Genomic DNA, 15,753 nt, shown 5'->3' with positions numbered 1-15,753 from the left:
GGCCCTTCTTATCGTCTTTCTTTAAAGCCATAATTATCATGGTAATCTTAAAGAATCAGTAATATTTCGTGCAAAGGCTCATGTTGATAGAAGTATGATTTATTTTACAAATTTACATGTCGTTACTGATTTTAAAAAAAATTTAAATGCGTATTTTATTTGTCATTTATTTTCCAATCTATTTGATAAGAGTTTGTATTGTTATAATATTGATCTAATATTATAGAATAGACTATGTAAATATGATTTTAAGTAATGCTGAAACACAGCGGAGAATATATATGAAGACGAAACTTTGAAATTAAAAATAAAGTATCAAAACAAAACATATTTTACCAAAAGGTCATCTTTCATTTCCAGGAAATCTATTTTGTATTGATGGAAATCGGCAGACGGATCAAAGGTCAATTCAGTTGTAACAGACATGCTTTCGCCTGTGTTATTGAAAAACCTACACCATGTCACCGTATATGGATCGGTACCTGAATTGATAAATAAATAAAGACTCAAATCAGTTATTACTGTTGCAGTAATGATAAAATGATCTAAATGATTAGAAACCACAATTAATAGACATATATTTTGCATTTATAAGCTGTTCAATTCCTTTACACATATGCATACTATTTTATTGATCTTAGACGCATTAAGATGTAAAAATAGAAACAAAATTTCAAATGACGATGTAGATCACAATAATTTATACAAAACGGTCACTTTAAAAACTCTATGAAAATGTCAGTGTTCTGTAAAATTGTCATGTGGCATATTCTTAAAAAAGGTTTGTTAAGTATAGTCTTATTTTGATTGAAGATATTTTATTTAAACAAAAACGAACGTCATATATGCTATAAGCTGTATCAATATTCAGAGAAAACATGTTTTCTCTCATCTTTAAATAAACAACTATATAATTTATGTCAAATAACCTGCATATATCTGTAGCCCACACGAATGTTGAGAAACAGTTTCGAACCCGTCAAAACTATTTTGCGTTGAGTTAAATACTGTTTCGTTTTCATTTATCGTACCATTATTCTTATTCAAATATTCTAGGTACTCGGCGCAGTTGCAGGGACAGTCCGTCTGTAGAGGAAAAATACAAAGCATAAAATTAATAATACTTATTATGAACATTGTAAACTGCTTGTCATACATTACGATAAGCCATTTGATTTAATATGCAAAGAAACAAAGAGTTAAAACGTACGAATTATATAGCATCATATACATATTATGTAATGTAAAAGATATGTGTCAAATTCCTTCCAAGAAATGGTTAATTCAGAAACGATACCAAAACTGAATGTAATGCATTTCTGTAAAAAAATCGTTTCATTCGAGCGAAATAGATAAATATTACTTGTGTTGCCACCTTACAGCTACTGCAAAGTTGTTTTTGCTAGATAATGCTGATTATAATCCGAGCCGTTTAATTCTTTATGAATATCTTGTAAAAAATGATCCCGCGGAAGCATAAAAAACAGCAAAATTACATGAAAATTGCAGACTCAATACTGTCTAGAGGGGTACTCAATGAGCAGTACGCAAAAGTGCTGAGAATTGTTAAAATTGTTAAAAATAGTTTAAATTGTTAAAGTTGTTAAAATGCTATTTAAGCTCTTGTGACAATACACAACATCGTTTGTAGCAGTCAAAGCAATATTTCTCCATTTTATGTGCATTTTATTACGTCTGATTCGTTTACCTGCGTTATATTATGTTTTTCGTATAAATTTCGGTTTTGACATACTTTTCATTTTATAGCGCCATGTTGACAATACAAACGGGGTCATGACTGTAATAAGCAATTTTTACATAGAGCCCCGTGTATCGCAAGCCCGCGTTATTTTATGCTTATGCATTTTTATCTTCACAAATAATGTATTCATGCTTGCCCAGGCTTTATGCAAAATATTCACCACAGTTTATGCTCTCATTTAAACGCGGTTATAGATCAATAAAATGATATGCTGTAACTTACTTCGTTAGTTTCAAGACAACAACTACACAAGCCAATATCAGTCCAAGATTTAGGTTTGTGATTAAATATATGAAGATCTCCTTTCTCTCCGTCCCAAAAGGTGACACCAGTTACCGCTAATCCACTTCCATCTGCGGCTCGAATATATATCTGGAATATGTAATCAGTTCCGTTCATATAATTTTGCACATGACTGTATGAGACTATAATGTTACTATCATAATGGAAGATATTGCAAAAATGTAAATATGATTTTGTGTTACCATTTATTAAAGAATATTATGATCCATTTTACGTGTATGTTCAAATAGAAACTGGTCAAATCAATCATGATATTGTTAGAAAGATGTTTTGTCAATTGAATGTTTAGTAAACAAGGTGATAACTTTACTAAATATGATGAAATATGAAAAGTAGACCAACAAAGAAGGGTGGCATTCCATGGGCGCGTCGCCCAAGTACTACAAGCAAGGACCAAAGACATTTGCTTTAGCACATGAACTTGCCTGATAGTTTCCACCATTTTTCATATCAGATTCCCGCATGCAGGCTGCTGAATAAATCCGATCTTCCTTCGAATCTCTGTATATCTTGATGCTAATTTCATTTTCATACGAATCAAGATGAATATTTTCTAAGCGGTGTTCTATGTTCCAGGTTAGTGCATCTGGGCCATTTAATCGTTTAATTTCCATGGGTATCCATTCAATATCTGTCATTGAAATGTGTCTCAAAGGGCACACGTCTTTAAGGATAACTGGACTGTGTAAAAATGTACCTATGAAAAAGAAAAACTTCTTGAATTTTGCAGTTCTTCTTTTACACTTAAAAGTAAACAAATGTGAAGTTACAACATTACATAATTCATTAATACCTATACTATTTACCCCTAAGATACACGCAACTAATTGATTATTATACAATTCAACGGAGAAAACAATCGAATATGTAAGTGACAAACATGGTACCTTATATATGTGTAAGTATCGCACAATATATATTTATTGGTTCACAGATGTCCGTTACTTATCATTTGAAAACAGAAACAGATACTAATACAAGGGGAGGCTTTTTACAAAGCTTATTTATTCATCCGCCGCTCGGGAAAAATTGATGGACATATTTAAGGCACCGCGAAATATCGATACCACAATGCTGCGCGTAGCAAAATACAAAGCCTTAGAAAGCAACTACAACATAATATCCCGCATGAATATAATTCTTTTAACTTACCGTCAATATGATCCAAGAAACCCCACCACACAATGTCGTCTGTGAAGACTGAGCCTTCACCAACAAATCCTGCTGTTGGTATTGAATCATCAAAAACAATACGAGATGTTTCTGCTATTGTTTTCAATTTTGCTCGGTTAATGGCTTCAATTCTTACAAGATACACAATCGACGGCTGCAATAACACCAATACATTTTACTGTTATGTATGTTTATAAATATATTTGAATAATGTCACTGTACGTACAGTCTTTGAATATGATCAACAGTTATGATTACTTTAATAGTCGAATTAGAAAAAATCCAATTTGAAAACAAAACATGGAACAGAAAAAGGACAATTTATGTTATACAAAATATATGTTATGAAAGTTATTTGCGATTTTTTTTCCTTTCTATCATATTTCCGGTGGTGCAGTACGCTAGTGTTATCTCATAAAAGACTCGGTAATATCTTAAGGAAAACACGACACTTTTACAGCTGTGTTTTTGATTTCTTAATTTCAATGATTTTGCCGATCACTGTTATATTAACATGAAAATAGTTATCATTTAATTACTAACGTCTCCAAAGAGATAATTACCACAATGCTGAGATTAGTAAAACTGTAATCCGTATAATTTCCTAATATCTCAATTGTTGATATCAATCTTTCATTCCCGCTTTCTGAACATGCTCCACTCTCCCAAAGTGTGAGATTAAATATATCTATTCCGGATTCATAGTCTTCAAATCCTTCCCATTGTACAGGAATGTCAGTCATTTGTGTGGTATATGCCAAAGTCTAAAATATTTTATACATAAGTTATGAACTCAGGCAACCTCTGCAAAATATGCGATGTAACAGTTCCATACACATTCCCTTTTTTGGAAATCAGGATCAACTTTAAGACTCAATATTTCAAATTTTTTTACTTTGTGATAAACGTAATAAAATGCAGTAATGTATTATTGCAATACAAGAAATTCCTTTAAAAAACATTTGCTCGATATCATTTCAGTATTTGTAAATTATTATATTGTGTAACTTATAATTGAATAAATAATTATATCAAATAAAATATCTAGACGAAGATGGATTGATATATATATATATCAATAATTCCAAAAACAATAATACCAAAAGCTGAATATGTATGACTGAAGCACACGGACTCAACTAGTTTTCAATGCACATTTGAGTTAGAGTATGACGTTATCATAAACAGTACTTTTGAATAAATACCATATTAAAGTACGGCCCAGCTGTAATCATTCCAGACAGGGGTTGTGTTACATCAACTGTGAATCTATGGTAAGTCATGTTACATTCACCAGCCTTGTCAACACCTATAAAATCGGTTTTGAGAAAAAACACAACATTATGCACAATTCGATTTGAATGATAAAACTGTTGAAGAAAGAGAGCAAACAACTGATTTTTCAATTCTAAAACATGATTTCATTAAACAAAACACGAAAAGCTAGAAAACAATGATATAACAATTCTAAGTGTATCTTGTATTCTTAATGCATGAAAAGATTTACACACCCATTATCCACAAAATGTATGTTGCATTCTGGACAAGATCAAGCTCATCTATCTTAACAAATGTACTGACACCAACTGCAGTAACTTGGTAAACATTGAATTTCTCGTTTACTTCGTCAGGAGTTGCTTTTCCACCATCCACCTGAAACAAATGAGTTATCATTCAAATTAGATGACACTCAATATATTAATATATGATAAAACTAGATTGTTCAGTATAACAACACTTTATAATCAATTAAAGTCTTAATTTTGAAGAACAAAACACAGCAAATCTGTTTCGTCCGAAGATATACTAGTTAACAAAGAAATGAGAATCTACATTCTATTTGACAAACAATTGAACACGAAACATAAGTAGAGTAAAAATAATAGTAAAGTTCCTGTAACACCATTTTTATGGTTTTATATCATACATATGATGTCCAAATTAAGATTTATCAATATTGTATGTTCAACAAGCATTATTTATAAAGATATTACCGACTTTAACATTTCATGTAAATAAAGGGATATAATTAGAAATTTATTTTCTATAAAGTCTAAGTCAATTTCTTCAATAAGAAATGAATGTATATATTTCAATGATTACATATAATGTGGACAAATATTTGCAGTACATATTTTACATATTCTTCGATGTTTGAAAATTGTTTCAGAAGCATAATTATATACATATATAAAATTTCACTCAAGTGTGGTATCAACATTAATTACAACATACATGATCTTTAAGATATTAATGACTAAAATTATCAGCGACTACTCACATATCTTCTGCAATCTCCGGAAGCTGCTATTTTATCACCTGATATGGCAAAGTAAAACAGCAACATACCAACATCCGATTCAAAATCATTCCATTGTGGATCGATTTCATTTTTCGAGTTGACAAAGTCAGGCATGATGATTGTTCCAGCTTTTAAAATAACATATTTAGTCTAATATAATATGGATTTTTGTGCTTTTACATAGAGATTGAAATACATGGATGCTTGGTTTCAGAAAAGCAAGCAATAAAACATTATATTGAATTTAGAACATCACAAGTGTTCATATCAATGTATAATTTTCATGATTAAGAAATGCATCGTATTTTCTAATAAATTCACCAATTCATAGGAAAATTATAAAAATGTAAAGCTAAAATATATGCATCGGATATTTTCTGAAATGTTTATTATTTTGTTATTTTTCTTACCGTTTACACCACCGTCAAAACTAACAAAGAATCCATTTGAAGTAATTGTCGCGGATGCAGAAGATGCACTGTAAGCCCGAACAGTAAAATAATAAACACCAAAACCTGGCTCAAGATCTAAGTCTGTGAACGTAACCGAAGTATTCAAACCAACGTTCAAAAATGGGACTACATTGTCTCTAGTTTTCTCGAATCGCCTGTCTGTTCCAAGAGCAACTTCGTAATATTCTACTTCCTGATTCGGGTCAGCTACGGTTTCTTCATCGACTCCCTTGTTACCTTTAACAGCAAAAATTAATTCGCTACATCAATAAGTTTAAACAGTAATATTTGACAGATAAATTAAAAAAATTAATTTAATTCAATGAAGAAATACCACATTTTAAATGTTTTCAGCAATATTCATTATTGAAATGCATAGTTAAACATAAGGCATTCTAATACATATTTTATGATTTGAATATAAATATCAAATACTTTATGCTCAGTCAAACTGCAAACAATACTCAATATCTAGTTTTCATGATTTTATTATCTTCAAAATACTTACCAGTTAGTATTTCACTAATGCTTCCAGGCTGATGCAATTCGCCAAACCCTTCCCAATTTACGCTAACATTTGTTCGTGACGACAAAACCTTTAGATCGTACCCTGTAATGTCACCATCATAAACAAACCCGGGTAGCATCGGATTTGAATTGATTGTGACTCCATCAGACCGTAAAGTATAAACATATCCAAGTACGTTCCTGACCTTGAGAAGGCTGTAGTATCTTCTACCTTCCTTTAGCTCAAGCTGTTCTGACCTTCCATGTTCACTAGCTGGAATATATATATACATGATATATATACTTCTTATATTGCTACTTTTGAATCAATTATCATTATTATTCATATAATATAGTAAAAACGTTTCTGCACCCGAAAAGAATGGACGAAAACAATAGAATGCATTAATTACACTTACTATACATATCAATAAACTCTTGGAGAACAGTTCCATCTGTTTCTTCAATAGACCATTCGTATTTCTCAACAGGACAAGGGTCTCCTGAAACGTCCCATGCCGCCTCAATCGATTTAGTGTCGGACTGGAAATCTCTGAAAATAACACATAAGACATTTGTTATATTAAATATGTCAAGTGCTGACAATAAACAAATGTTGCAAATGTTAGTTTTGTTATTACTTTATTTGCATCGACAGAATGTTCCCAAAGTGGTTTTCAAATTTCAAGGTAAATAAAGTTTAACTCGAAGTAGACATTCTAAAGCATGTTGGTCAATTGTAATGCAATGCATGCCTTACTTATGTCCCCATTATCAGCATGAACAGTAATATAGTAGAATGGGTGGTGTTAACGAATGATATGCAATAAAAGTTAGTCTCTACACCGGTCTGCACAGATATTAGAATGAATTAAAATCCCGCTATCTGTGACTTTTATAGGTAAATGTATTTTGAGTTGAAAACAAAACAAAACGAAATAACATAAATTGTGAAAAACTTACACGTCACCAATAGAAAGCTGATTGGAATCATAAATTCCGACATGTGTTAATGGTTCTAAGCCCTGACTCAAATAAGACATATATATGCCATTCGAATGAGAGCTAGTCGTGAGTCCAGGAAAATTTGTAGCTTTGATTGTCGCAAAAACCTGATAATAATAAAAAGAGTTACATAGTAATATTTGTATTTAGAAGAAACATTTTCATGAAGAATATAATGAGCATCCAGCAACAGTTTGTACTTGTAAAGCACACGTTAATCTTGTTTTTTTCTATGTAATAATGCTGAAATAACAACAATAACATATTATTTAAAAAAAACACAGAAGAGGCCAAGTTAACTAAGATATTGCAATTAATATATTTGTTTTTTGTCATGATTTAAAATGATTCTTTTCATTGCACATCAATTTATTCCAATTTACCTGTCGTTGGCCTTTCAGATCTAAGTTTTTGACGATGTAATGATTCAAGTCAGTTGATACTGAAATAAATGGAGATATATCCGCTGCTCCTGGTGATGTACCGATCGCCAAATGGTATCTTTAGAAATAGGAATATCATAATTAGATGTATTGCGTCATTTAAATTACCATTGTGTTAGAATATAACTGGCTGAACTGATAAGAAATTATAAGTTTTTGGATTAATAAGATATGTTATAATCATTATATAATAGATGAATATAAACATGATTTGTAGTGTAGTTATCTATAAGTGCTCTAACAATTAATTGGGATAAATAAACGGCACTAATCTTTTCATTCCGAACCCACAACAAACTTAGGAACGCATTCAGGATGAACAACAATGCCTTATTTACAATAAATAGGTGTTAAATCATAGCAATTATAATGTTCTTTTAATTCCTAAATGAAAGTGAAATCATACTCAGTTATTTCTGATTCGTCATCAATGAAATTTGTCCATGCCACGCCAAGATATGTAAGCGCTTCTGTGCAAACCGCATCAATATTTAAACATTCTAGATTAATTTAGAAATAAATTTATAGTGAGACAAGACATAAGTAATTAAAGACCTTTTTAAGTCAATATCAAGGTAAAGACAAAGTACACTATAATTAAAAAAAACAATAGGCAGAGTGTAAAAAAGAAAGAAAAAAATATATTTAAAAAATTGTTCGTACAACCTTTAAGTTGATAATACGTGCATTTGGTTTCTTAGTAATAATAATTGTATTCAATTTAAAAAAGTCTTGACTTAAAAAACACAATGACATATCTATTAAATACATAGTTGTCAATATAAAGTTTATACACATTTAAAACCTCCGCTCCCTAACCTGCCCTCCTTCAATAAATAAATAAATAAATAAATAATAATAATAATAATAATAATAATGAAAAAACAACAACAACAGCAAAAACACCAACAAGTAACATCAAGTTTTTATATTCACCTTCTTCCGTCGAACATGCCTTTCTGTTCAATTCTACAGTTTTTGCGACATCGTTTGGATCAATTTTTGCAACACTAGATAATTCAACAACAATTCCAGGCAAAGGCGGTGTGTTATCAACTGTAATGGATTCTGAATATGCACTCACTGATAGTCCAACATGATTTTCAGCAGTAACGGTCGCATACAAAATATCAGTGTGCTCCTTTTCCACATCTAAAAAAAACAAATAAACAAGAGCTGTCAGAAGGGTATCGTCCCCGACTATCTCAGTATATAAAAGTAAAAGAAGAGCCTGGATAATGCAGAATTTTCTAGGTATAAAAAAGAAATATTTTTTTGTTCAAGTCCATGTAAGATTTATGATCCTTGAACAATGACCTCATTTTATACACTCAAATAAGTGTTTGAAGTTTTAAACCATTCTCTTCAGTAGTTATAGACATACCAATTGTATGCAAAAACTTTACCAGTGTGACGCACACGCTGGGGTGAGTCAAATAAATAGTCGAGCTAAAATTGTAATGTATATCAAGAAACAATATAACAATATAACAATATTTAAGGCATATAAGAGATATTTCTCACCTTTTGCATAAAACTCTGTTGTATCACCAGATATTTCCTCAGATGATCTTAAGTCATCATATCCTTGTCTCGAACCAAAGATAATATAGTATTTCGCTATCTTACTTTCTTTATCTACGAAACCTTTCCAAGTACATTTGATTTCTGAGTGACTCTAAAATAGTAAAAACAAATTCATTGTGATATACTTTGTTAAAGTTCCTAAATGAATAAATGGAAAACATAATGGTTAACAACAATTACGTAGAACATCAAATACTGCCATTGTCTCACTTTAACTTTGAATTAGATTTTAAATTTGATAAAACTAAAATATAATTGGCGCATCGTGTCAAAATAAAAATTAAAAGACCAACAAACAAACAAAAAAGCAATACAACCCAAAATATTCTTTTTTTAAAATTACATTAAATCATAGATAAATCTACCTACTTGAACAAATTTCTGACATTCGACTGTTCCTGCATCTGGTACCGTGTTGTCTTGTATAACTGACCTTGAAACAACATTATTTTCTAATCCTGCTTTGTTTTGTACTCCAACAGTGACGAAATTTGAGATACCTTAAATTAACATAATCAATTATATATTTATACGATACAGTAACAAGACACAAATGTGGACCGTTTATACGTCGTGTACAAATAGACATTCCTACACGACACATTAATTTCAGGCAATTTCATTAAAAGCACTTTATATATTTATGTTTGCAATGAATCCAACAACCCTTACATGCCTTATATTGAATATTCTTTGGTTACAAAGTAGCACGAAATAATACATAGCACAAAAACATACCAGCAAGTGCGGGCCTAACTTGGCCAGCTAATAAACTGCCTTCATTTGCTTGAGAAGTATTTTGATACGTTTTGTTAATAATGTCTTCAAAATATGGTACAGATCCAACGGAAAACCAAGAAAGATCAATATTGTCATAATCATTCTGTTTTAGATAATCTGAGTCTGTAAAATTCCAAGACGCATCAAAAATTGACTGGTCTCTCTGATATACAACGGTTTCTGTGTCGATCAATGGCGAACCTGCTAACCTGTTAGAATAATCAATGCAAATATTTTAATAATAGGCGTGTGTTTAATTATTCAAAAGTACATAGTCCTCTTTATATGACACTTTATACTTTATATATCGTTTTCAATACAAAAATGAGCATCAATTTATTATACCATCTCGTATAAAATTATTATCTTTCTTCATAAGTGGTTAAATCCGTATAATACTCTGCATCGAATCGTCGAATTTTATGTGAATCTAACCAGGTATTATTGATTGGACATATACACTGCAAAGGTAGGAAAAAGTACATGTACCCAATACAATTTAAAATCGTGTGAGACAAAAATAATGCCACCTAAGATTATACAAATGGTAAAGGGAAAAGGTACAAATACTAGTTCAAAGAATGTCTGGTCATGATTGTTTAAAAATCAACTCAGGTGTGTTTATGTAAAAATGTCTTACGTATTAAACATGATTTCCGGTGGAGTTGTATCAACTACGAAGCCGTCTGTTGTAGCTTGAAGTATATTGCCTTTGTTTGTCTTAGCTCTTATTGTTGAAAAGTAAGCAACCCCTTGATCCAGATTAACAGATGTATGAGCAAATCCTGAACTTGTTAATCCTTTTTAAAGACATGAAACAAAACAAAGAGAATTTATATAATAAATGACATTTATTCTCTTTAGACAAACGAAAAACATGCAACTAAAATGGAGCGATATTGATTTTAAATTAGTTGCCTTCCTGGTATTAAGTGTATCTAAAAGAAGGAGTATATTAAACTAATATGTTCATATTTTGTGAATATCTTCAATATTTTGTATTTTGACATGTACGCAATAAACAAATACCAGTACCATTGCCAGCAACGTTTTCTTCTTCGTTGTGAATAATTCCCTGCTCTAGATATGGCTGCACATCCTCACTACCGGGTGTTGTACCAATAGCCCAGTCATATTCAAGAATGCCATGTAAACTGCTCTCGAATCCAGAAAATTGAATTGTAAGAGTATGCGTGTCAGCTTGATAATCTATATCGTTTTCAAAGTGTTCATATGGACCGTCATGTACTATGCCTGTTATAAAATGTAAACAGGAATGATACATAAGCTTGAACGTTTTACATTGTATATATTCAAATGCGTTCAATCAAAAAACTAATTGGTAGCTCCACACTTTGTGCACCTTATCTTCGATTTTAAAATAAGCAACATTTAAAAGAAAATGCAGCATTTATTTAGAACAGTATGTCGTTATATGGATCATAGTGTTCGTTAACCGTAAAATCTTTATATCTTTTATTAAATAATAATGTCTTATTGGTAATTGATAATAACATTGAAGTGTTATATCTAGAAAACTACACGTGTTAAGTTTTATGGGATTTCTTTTTAAGCAATGGATAAGTTTAAAGTTCTGAAGATTTATTCTCTATTTTCTTTTTAATTTGAAACATGAAGCGGAGCACCTGTTACGTCTTCAGGGACAACTATTATCGGCGACGAATGTATTATTGTACTCCAGAGTCCTGCCCCGTTTCTCGCCTTTAATGATACATGGTATATAGGTCCATTTGAAATGTCCGTATCTGTGTCATTTAATGAGCATGAGATGTATGCATTATCCGACGTCGTCTCTTTTTCAATCCAAGGAATAACATCACCCGCACCTTTTATTTGACAAATGAAAAATTGAAATGACTCTTAATATGTTATTGATTATACACATTACACTTACATATATAAACCTTTTAATAATTTATATATTGATATCTTAAACCTGGTTAGATTTCAATACATGTACAACAGTGCTTGTAGGATTCGTTTTAAAATGAAATAATAATGATAATAATACGAATAACACTCATTCATGTATCAATAAATATTTTCTTTTGCATATGATTGGGGTTTAATGTAAATATAAAACTAGATGTAAAATAATGATTAAGAACAACGTCCATACCAGGAAAAGCACTTCATTTCCATTATCTATTTATCGGTTTAATTAATCACCTTGTATGATTGCTAAACTGTTAATTGCTCAATGATTGAAAATAACATCAAAATTTGAAGTTTTTGTATTATTACAACACACAAAATAAGGATTTGTTTCTGTTAAAACTTGTGAGAATGTTTCACCTAATATATAAGCTAATGTCTGTTGTTAATGTTTTCCTTTTGTTGTTTAAGTAAAATGTAAAAAAATAAGAAAAAATCAACAAGGAAGGGCGGCATTCAATAAACGCATCCCCAACACAAGACCACTAGCAAAGAACCCAGCAGGACACCAAAGTGTACAAGACAAACAGGACCAGGCACACGGGAAATAAAAACGGCCGGAATGTCATTATAAAACAGGAAACCACAGAAACCACAATGCAACAAAAAAGAAAAAAAATGATGAAAACCAATCAAAAGAACCAGAAAAAGACAAGGTTGAAGGGAAATTGGACCAAAAGTCCCATCTGTTAAAATTCTTTAAATAATTTTACCTTTGACTGTTCCAATACTGTACTTAATGGCTGTTATTCCGCTTTCAGCGTCACTCGCTGACCAGGAGACCTTGATTCCATTATGATCTGATTGATAGACATATCCATCTATCAAATGTTCTAAACCGCTCAATACACCGACATGTAACCAGAATATCTAGATATGTACAATAAAATTACAAAGTAAGATCACACATAAAATGTACTGCTTTGAACAGTAACGTAACTTAATATTGTGGACATAAAATTATTAAGACTGTAATATTATACTGACGTCAAATCCAGACACAGGGAACAGATACGATAGAGATAATGATCAAAGCCTAAAAATATCAATTGATTCAACCATTCCATGTCCCAATAAACTTGGCATTATTCATATTATATTATTGCAACATTACCAAACCGAGCTGGCAACATTTTTTAATATTGCTGTTTTGGACGTTCTTCCTTTAGGAATTCAATTTCACTCTATTTTAAAATAAATACCTCATAACATAACTTAAGTGTTTAAAAAAAGTTTATTTTTTGAAAATAATATTTACATTTGGTGGTGTTTTTTCAACTATGAATCCGTTAGTTTCATATGTAGATATAAGACCAGCTCCATTGATTACGATTAGACGCGAGATATATTTATGACCAACAGTAAGCTTCAAACCAGTTTCAATATGTTCTGTTACATTGACATTATCTACTTCAATCCATTCTCCTTTAGTTCCTACAATAACATGAGAAAATATTTCTAAATAGAACTTCACTATGAATTACGAAAGAAATATGTTTCAGCAAATCATTATCAAATAAAAGTTTATTTAAGATAAAAAAAAACAAACAAACAAGATGTCTTAATATACCCGGATAAAATTGACGTGTCGTCCCATGCTTTTGTTCATATAACTGATATCGTAATTCCTTAAGCCCTGATTCTGGATCATAGAAGTTGAAGTTTACATGGGCCTCTGTAGTGATGACCTAAAAAACCAAAAGTTGATTAATATTTTACAGGACTTGTTAGAAAATCTTTACTTGTATGTTTAAATATTGACAACTGATTAAATTAATTGATTTGACTTTTTGAAATATAAATTTACACAATGTCAAGATCATTTTGCACTTAAATAGATAACCTCATAAGCGACTGACAATTGACTATCGATCAGAAATTAAATAACTTTTAAATTATTGAAACACTTTAAAATAAAATTATTGTTACATAATACAGTGAAATTTGAGAAAACCGGGAAATCGTTCTTATCGAATTAAAATTAGTACAGTACACTTTATTTCTTGCATAGTCTGTGCATTCCGAGCTACATAAAAAAATTCAAATGACTGAACATGCTATCAATTTAATAAGGCTTTAGAGGCATCTCTTGAAGAAATAACAAACCTGAAAATCTATGTCTTTGTGGTTGACTGGTCCATCATATAAATGTCCAAGCAATGGTGATGTCAAATCAATTAGGAAACTATCAGTGTCAGTTTCAATGTCATTTAATGCACCGTTTGTTGCTTTAACAGATGATTTAATCTGGTCCTCGTGAACAAGATGAAAGTTGCGCCATTCAGCAGTCTTCTCCGTGCTCGTAAATTCTGTCCATTCCTTTATGACAGTCCAGTCATTGTCGTGTCTAGAAAAAGGTGTATATTTACATCTTACGTGGTATTATCAAATGAAAATAATCTTTAAAGCAATACAAACAAAATATATTGAAATTGCAGACAATGATTCGTTCAGTCTGTTCATTAAAGAAACTGTAAACGTGCGAACATCTATTACGCTCCTTCCACTTCCTTAAGACGTATTAAATCGTAGTTAATAAATTTGTTGTAATAAATGCTCTCAAAGGACCAGAAAGGAAAGAAATACAGCACCGATTAACAAAATAAATACTAGTTATCCTTCCTAAGCTTGAGTCAGAAAACGCTTTAATCCTTGCTCATATCAAAATCCTAAAAGAGAATATAAATTAATTTGAGCAAATATTTTATATCTATAGATTAAAATGGCGATGTATTACCTTTTTCTCTCTACCTTTACGTGATATTCTCGGATACCTGACTCCGGGTCATAAAAATTGTCCCATTGACATTGAACCAAAGATTGTGAAGAACTATATTGCCTGTCCTTGAAATCGGTAAGATTTCCGTCAATAGCGATCCCTCTTTCTGGTTTGGTTAGATCAACACGAACTTAAAATAATAACAAGGTAACTTAAAACCATTTTTTTTATAATTATATCAAGTAATACGTTTGCATAATTATATATAAGAATTTTAAATAATATTGTGAATTGTTTGTTCCTGTTTGTATCTACATAATATGCCAGAATACTATAAATGCATTTTACTTACGTCAAACGTTTAGACAAATTGAAATATTTGTCTGTTTGTAGTACATTCTATGTTTCATACAGTTGAAACAAACCATTAAGTTGAGATTTGTTTATAGTATTTTATCATAGAGGAGGAAATTTGAACACAACAAAGATGAATGTTTTGAAAACTTACCGCCATCTGATATCCCAGAAACATTTTTCTGATTTATAGCTCCATTATGCGCCCACACAATTGGATAATAAACATTGTTATGAATCAATGTGGAGTTCTCATCTAATGTCAAACAATAGAAATGTTCAGTATGCTTAAGCTTTTTCAATTCCACTACATCTGTTAATCCTGCCGATGTACCAACTCCAATTTCATATGAGGCAATTCCAGACTCTGGGTCGTAAAAGTTGAACCAATTTAAGCATATCTAAGATGA

At 31.0% G+C, this 15,753-nt stretch overlaps 1 protein-coding gene across 1 annotated transcript in view; it reads right to left on the bottom strand.

Annotated features, from left to right (window-relative positions):
• Window positions 1-15,753, bottom strand: part of LOC132722835 (uncharacterized) — an 84,264-nt gene that overhangs the window by 18,436 nt on the left and 50,075 nt on the right. The window contains exons 80-107 of the mRNA XM_060707418.1: window positions 15,498-15,744; window positions 15,008-15,179; window positions 14,377-14,617; window positions 13,841-13,958; window positions 13,529-13,704; window positions 12,984-13,140; window positions 11,961-12,161; window positions 11,350-11,568; window positions 10,955-11,114; window positions 10,273-10,523; window positions 9,904-10,034; window positions 9,472-9,625; window positions 8,884-9,099; window positions 8,354-8,447; window positions 7,888-8,005; window positions 7,463-7,611; window positions 6,919-7,052; window positions 6,501-6,773; window positions 5,951-6,229; window positions 5,520-5,668; window positions 4,750-4,891; window positions 4,444-4,547; window positions 3,802-4,002; window positions 3,218-3,392; window positions 2,491-2,762; window positions 1,985-2,134; window positions 930-1,086; window positions 337-482 (exon numbers count right to left, since the gene is read on the bottom strand). Coding sequence (XP_060563401.1) covers window positions 337-482; window positions 930-1,086; window positions 1,985-2,134; window positions 2,491-2,762; window positions 3,218-3,392; window positions 3,802-4,002; window positions 4,444-4,547; window positions 4,750-4,891; window positions 5,520-5,668; window positions 5,951-6,229; window positions 6,501-6,773; window positions 6,919-7,052; window positions 7,463-7,611; window positions 7,888-8,005; window positions 8,354-8,447; window positions 8,884-9,099; window positions 9,472-9,625; window positions 9,904-10,034; window positions 10,273-10,523; window positions 10,955-11,114; window positions 11,350-11,568; window positions 11,961-12,161; window positions 12,984-13,140; window positions 13,529-13,704; window positions 13,841-13,958; window positions 14,377-14,617; window positions 15,008-15,179; window positions 15,498-15,744 — 4,986 coding nt within the window. The remainder of the gene's footprint in view (window positions 1-336; window positions 483-929; window positions 1,087-1,984; window positions 2,135-2,490; window positions 2,763-3,217; window positions 3,393-3,801; window positions 4,003-4,443; window positions 4,548-4,749; window positions 4,892-5,519; window positions 5,669-5,950; window positions 6,230-6,500; window positions 6,774-6,918; window positions 7,053-7,462; window positions 7,612-7,887; window positions 8,006-8,353; window positions 8,448-8,883; window positions 9,100-9,471; window positions 9,626-9,903; window positions 10,035-10,272; window positions 10,524-10,954; window positions 11,115-11,349; window positions 11,569-11,960; window positions 12,162-12,983; window positions 13,141-13,528; window positions 13,705-13,840; window positions 13,959-14,376; window positions 14,618-15,007; window positions 15,180-15,497; window positions 15,745-15,753) is intronic.

Source organism: Ruditapes philippinarum, unplaced genomic scaffold, assembly GCF_026571515.1.
Source record: "Ruditapes philippinarum isolate M1 unplaced genomic scaffold, ASM2657151v2 ctg716_1_1_1_1, whole genome shotgun sequence".
In the NCBI taxonomy this organism is placed as follows: domain Eukaryota; kingdom Metazoa; phylum Mollusca; class Bivalvia; order Venerida; family Veneridae; genus Ruditapes; species Ruditapes philippinarum.
The sequence above is the reverse complement of the archived record's forward strand: the minus strand, read 5'-3'. Positions and strand labels throughout refer to the sequence as shown.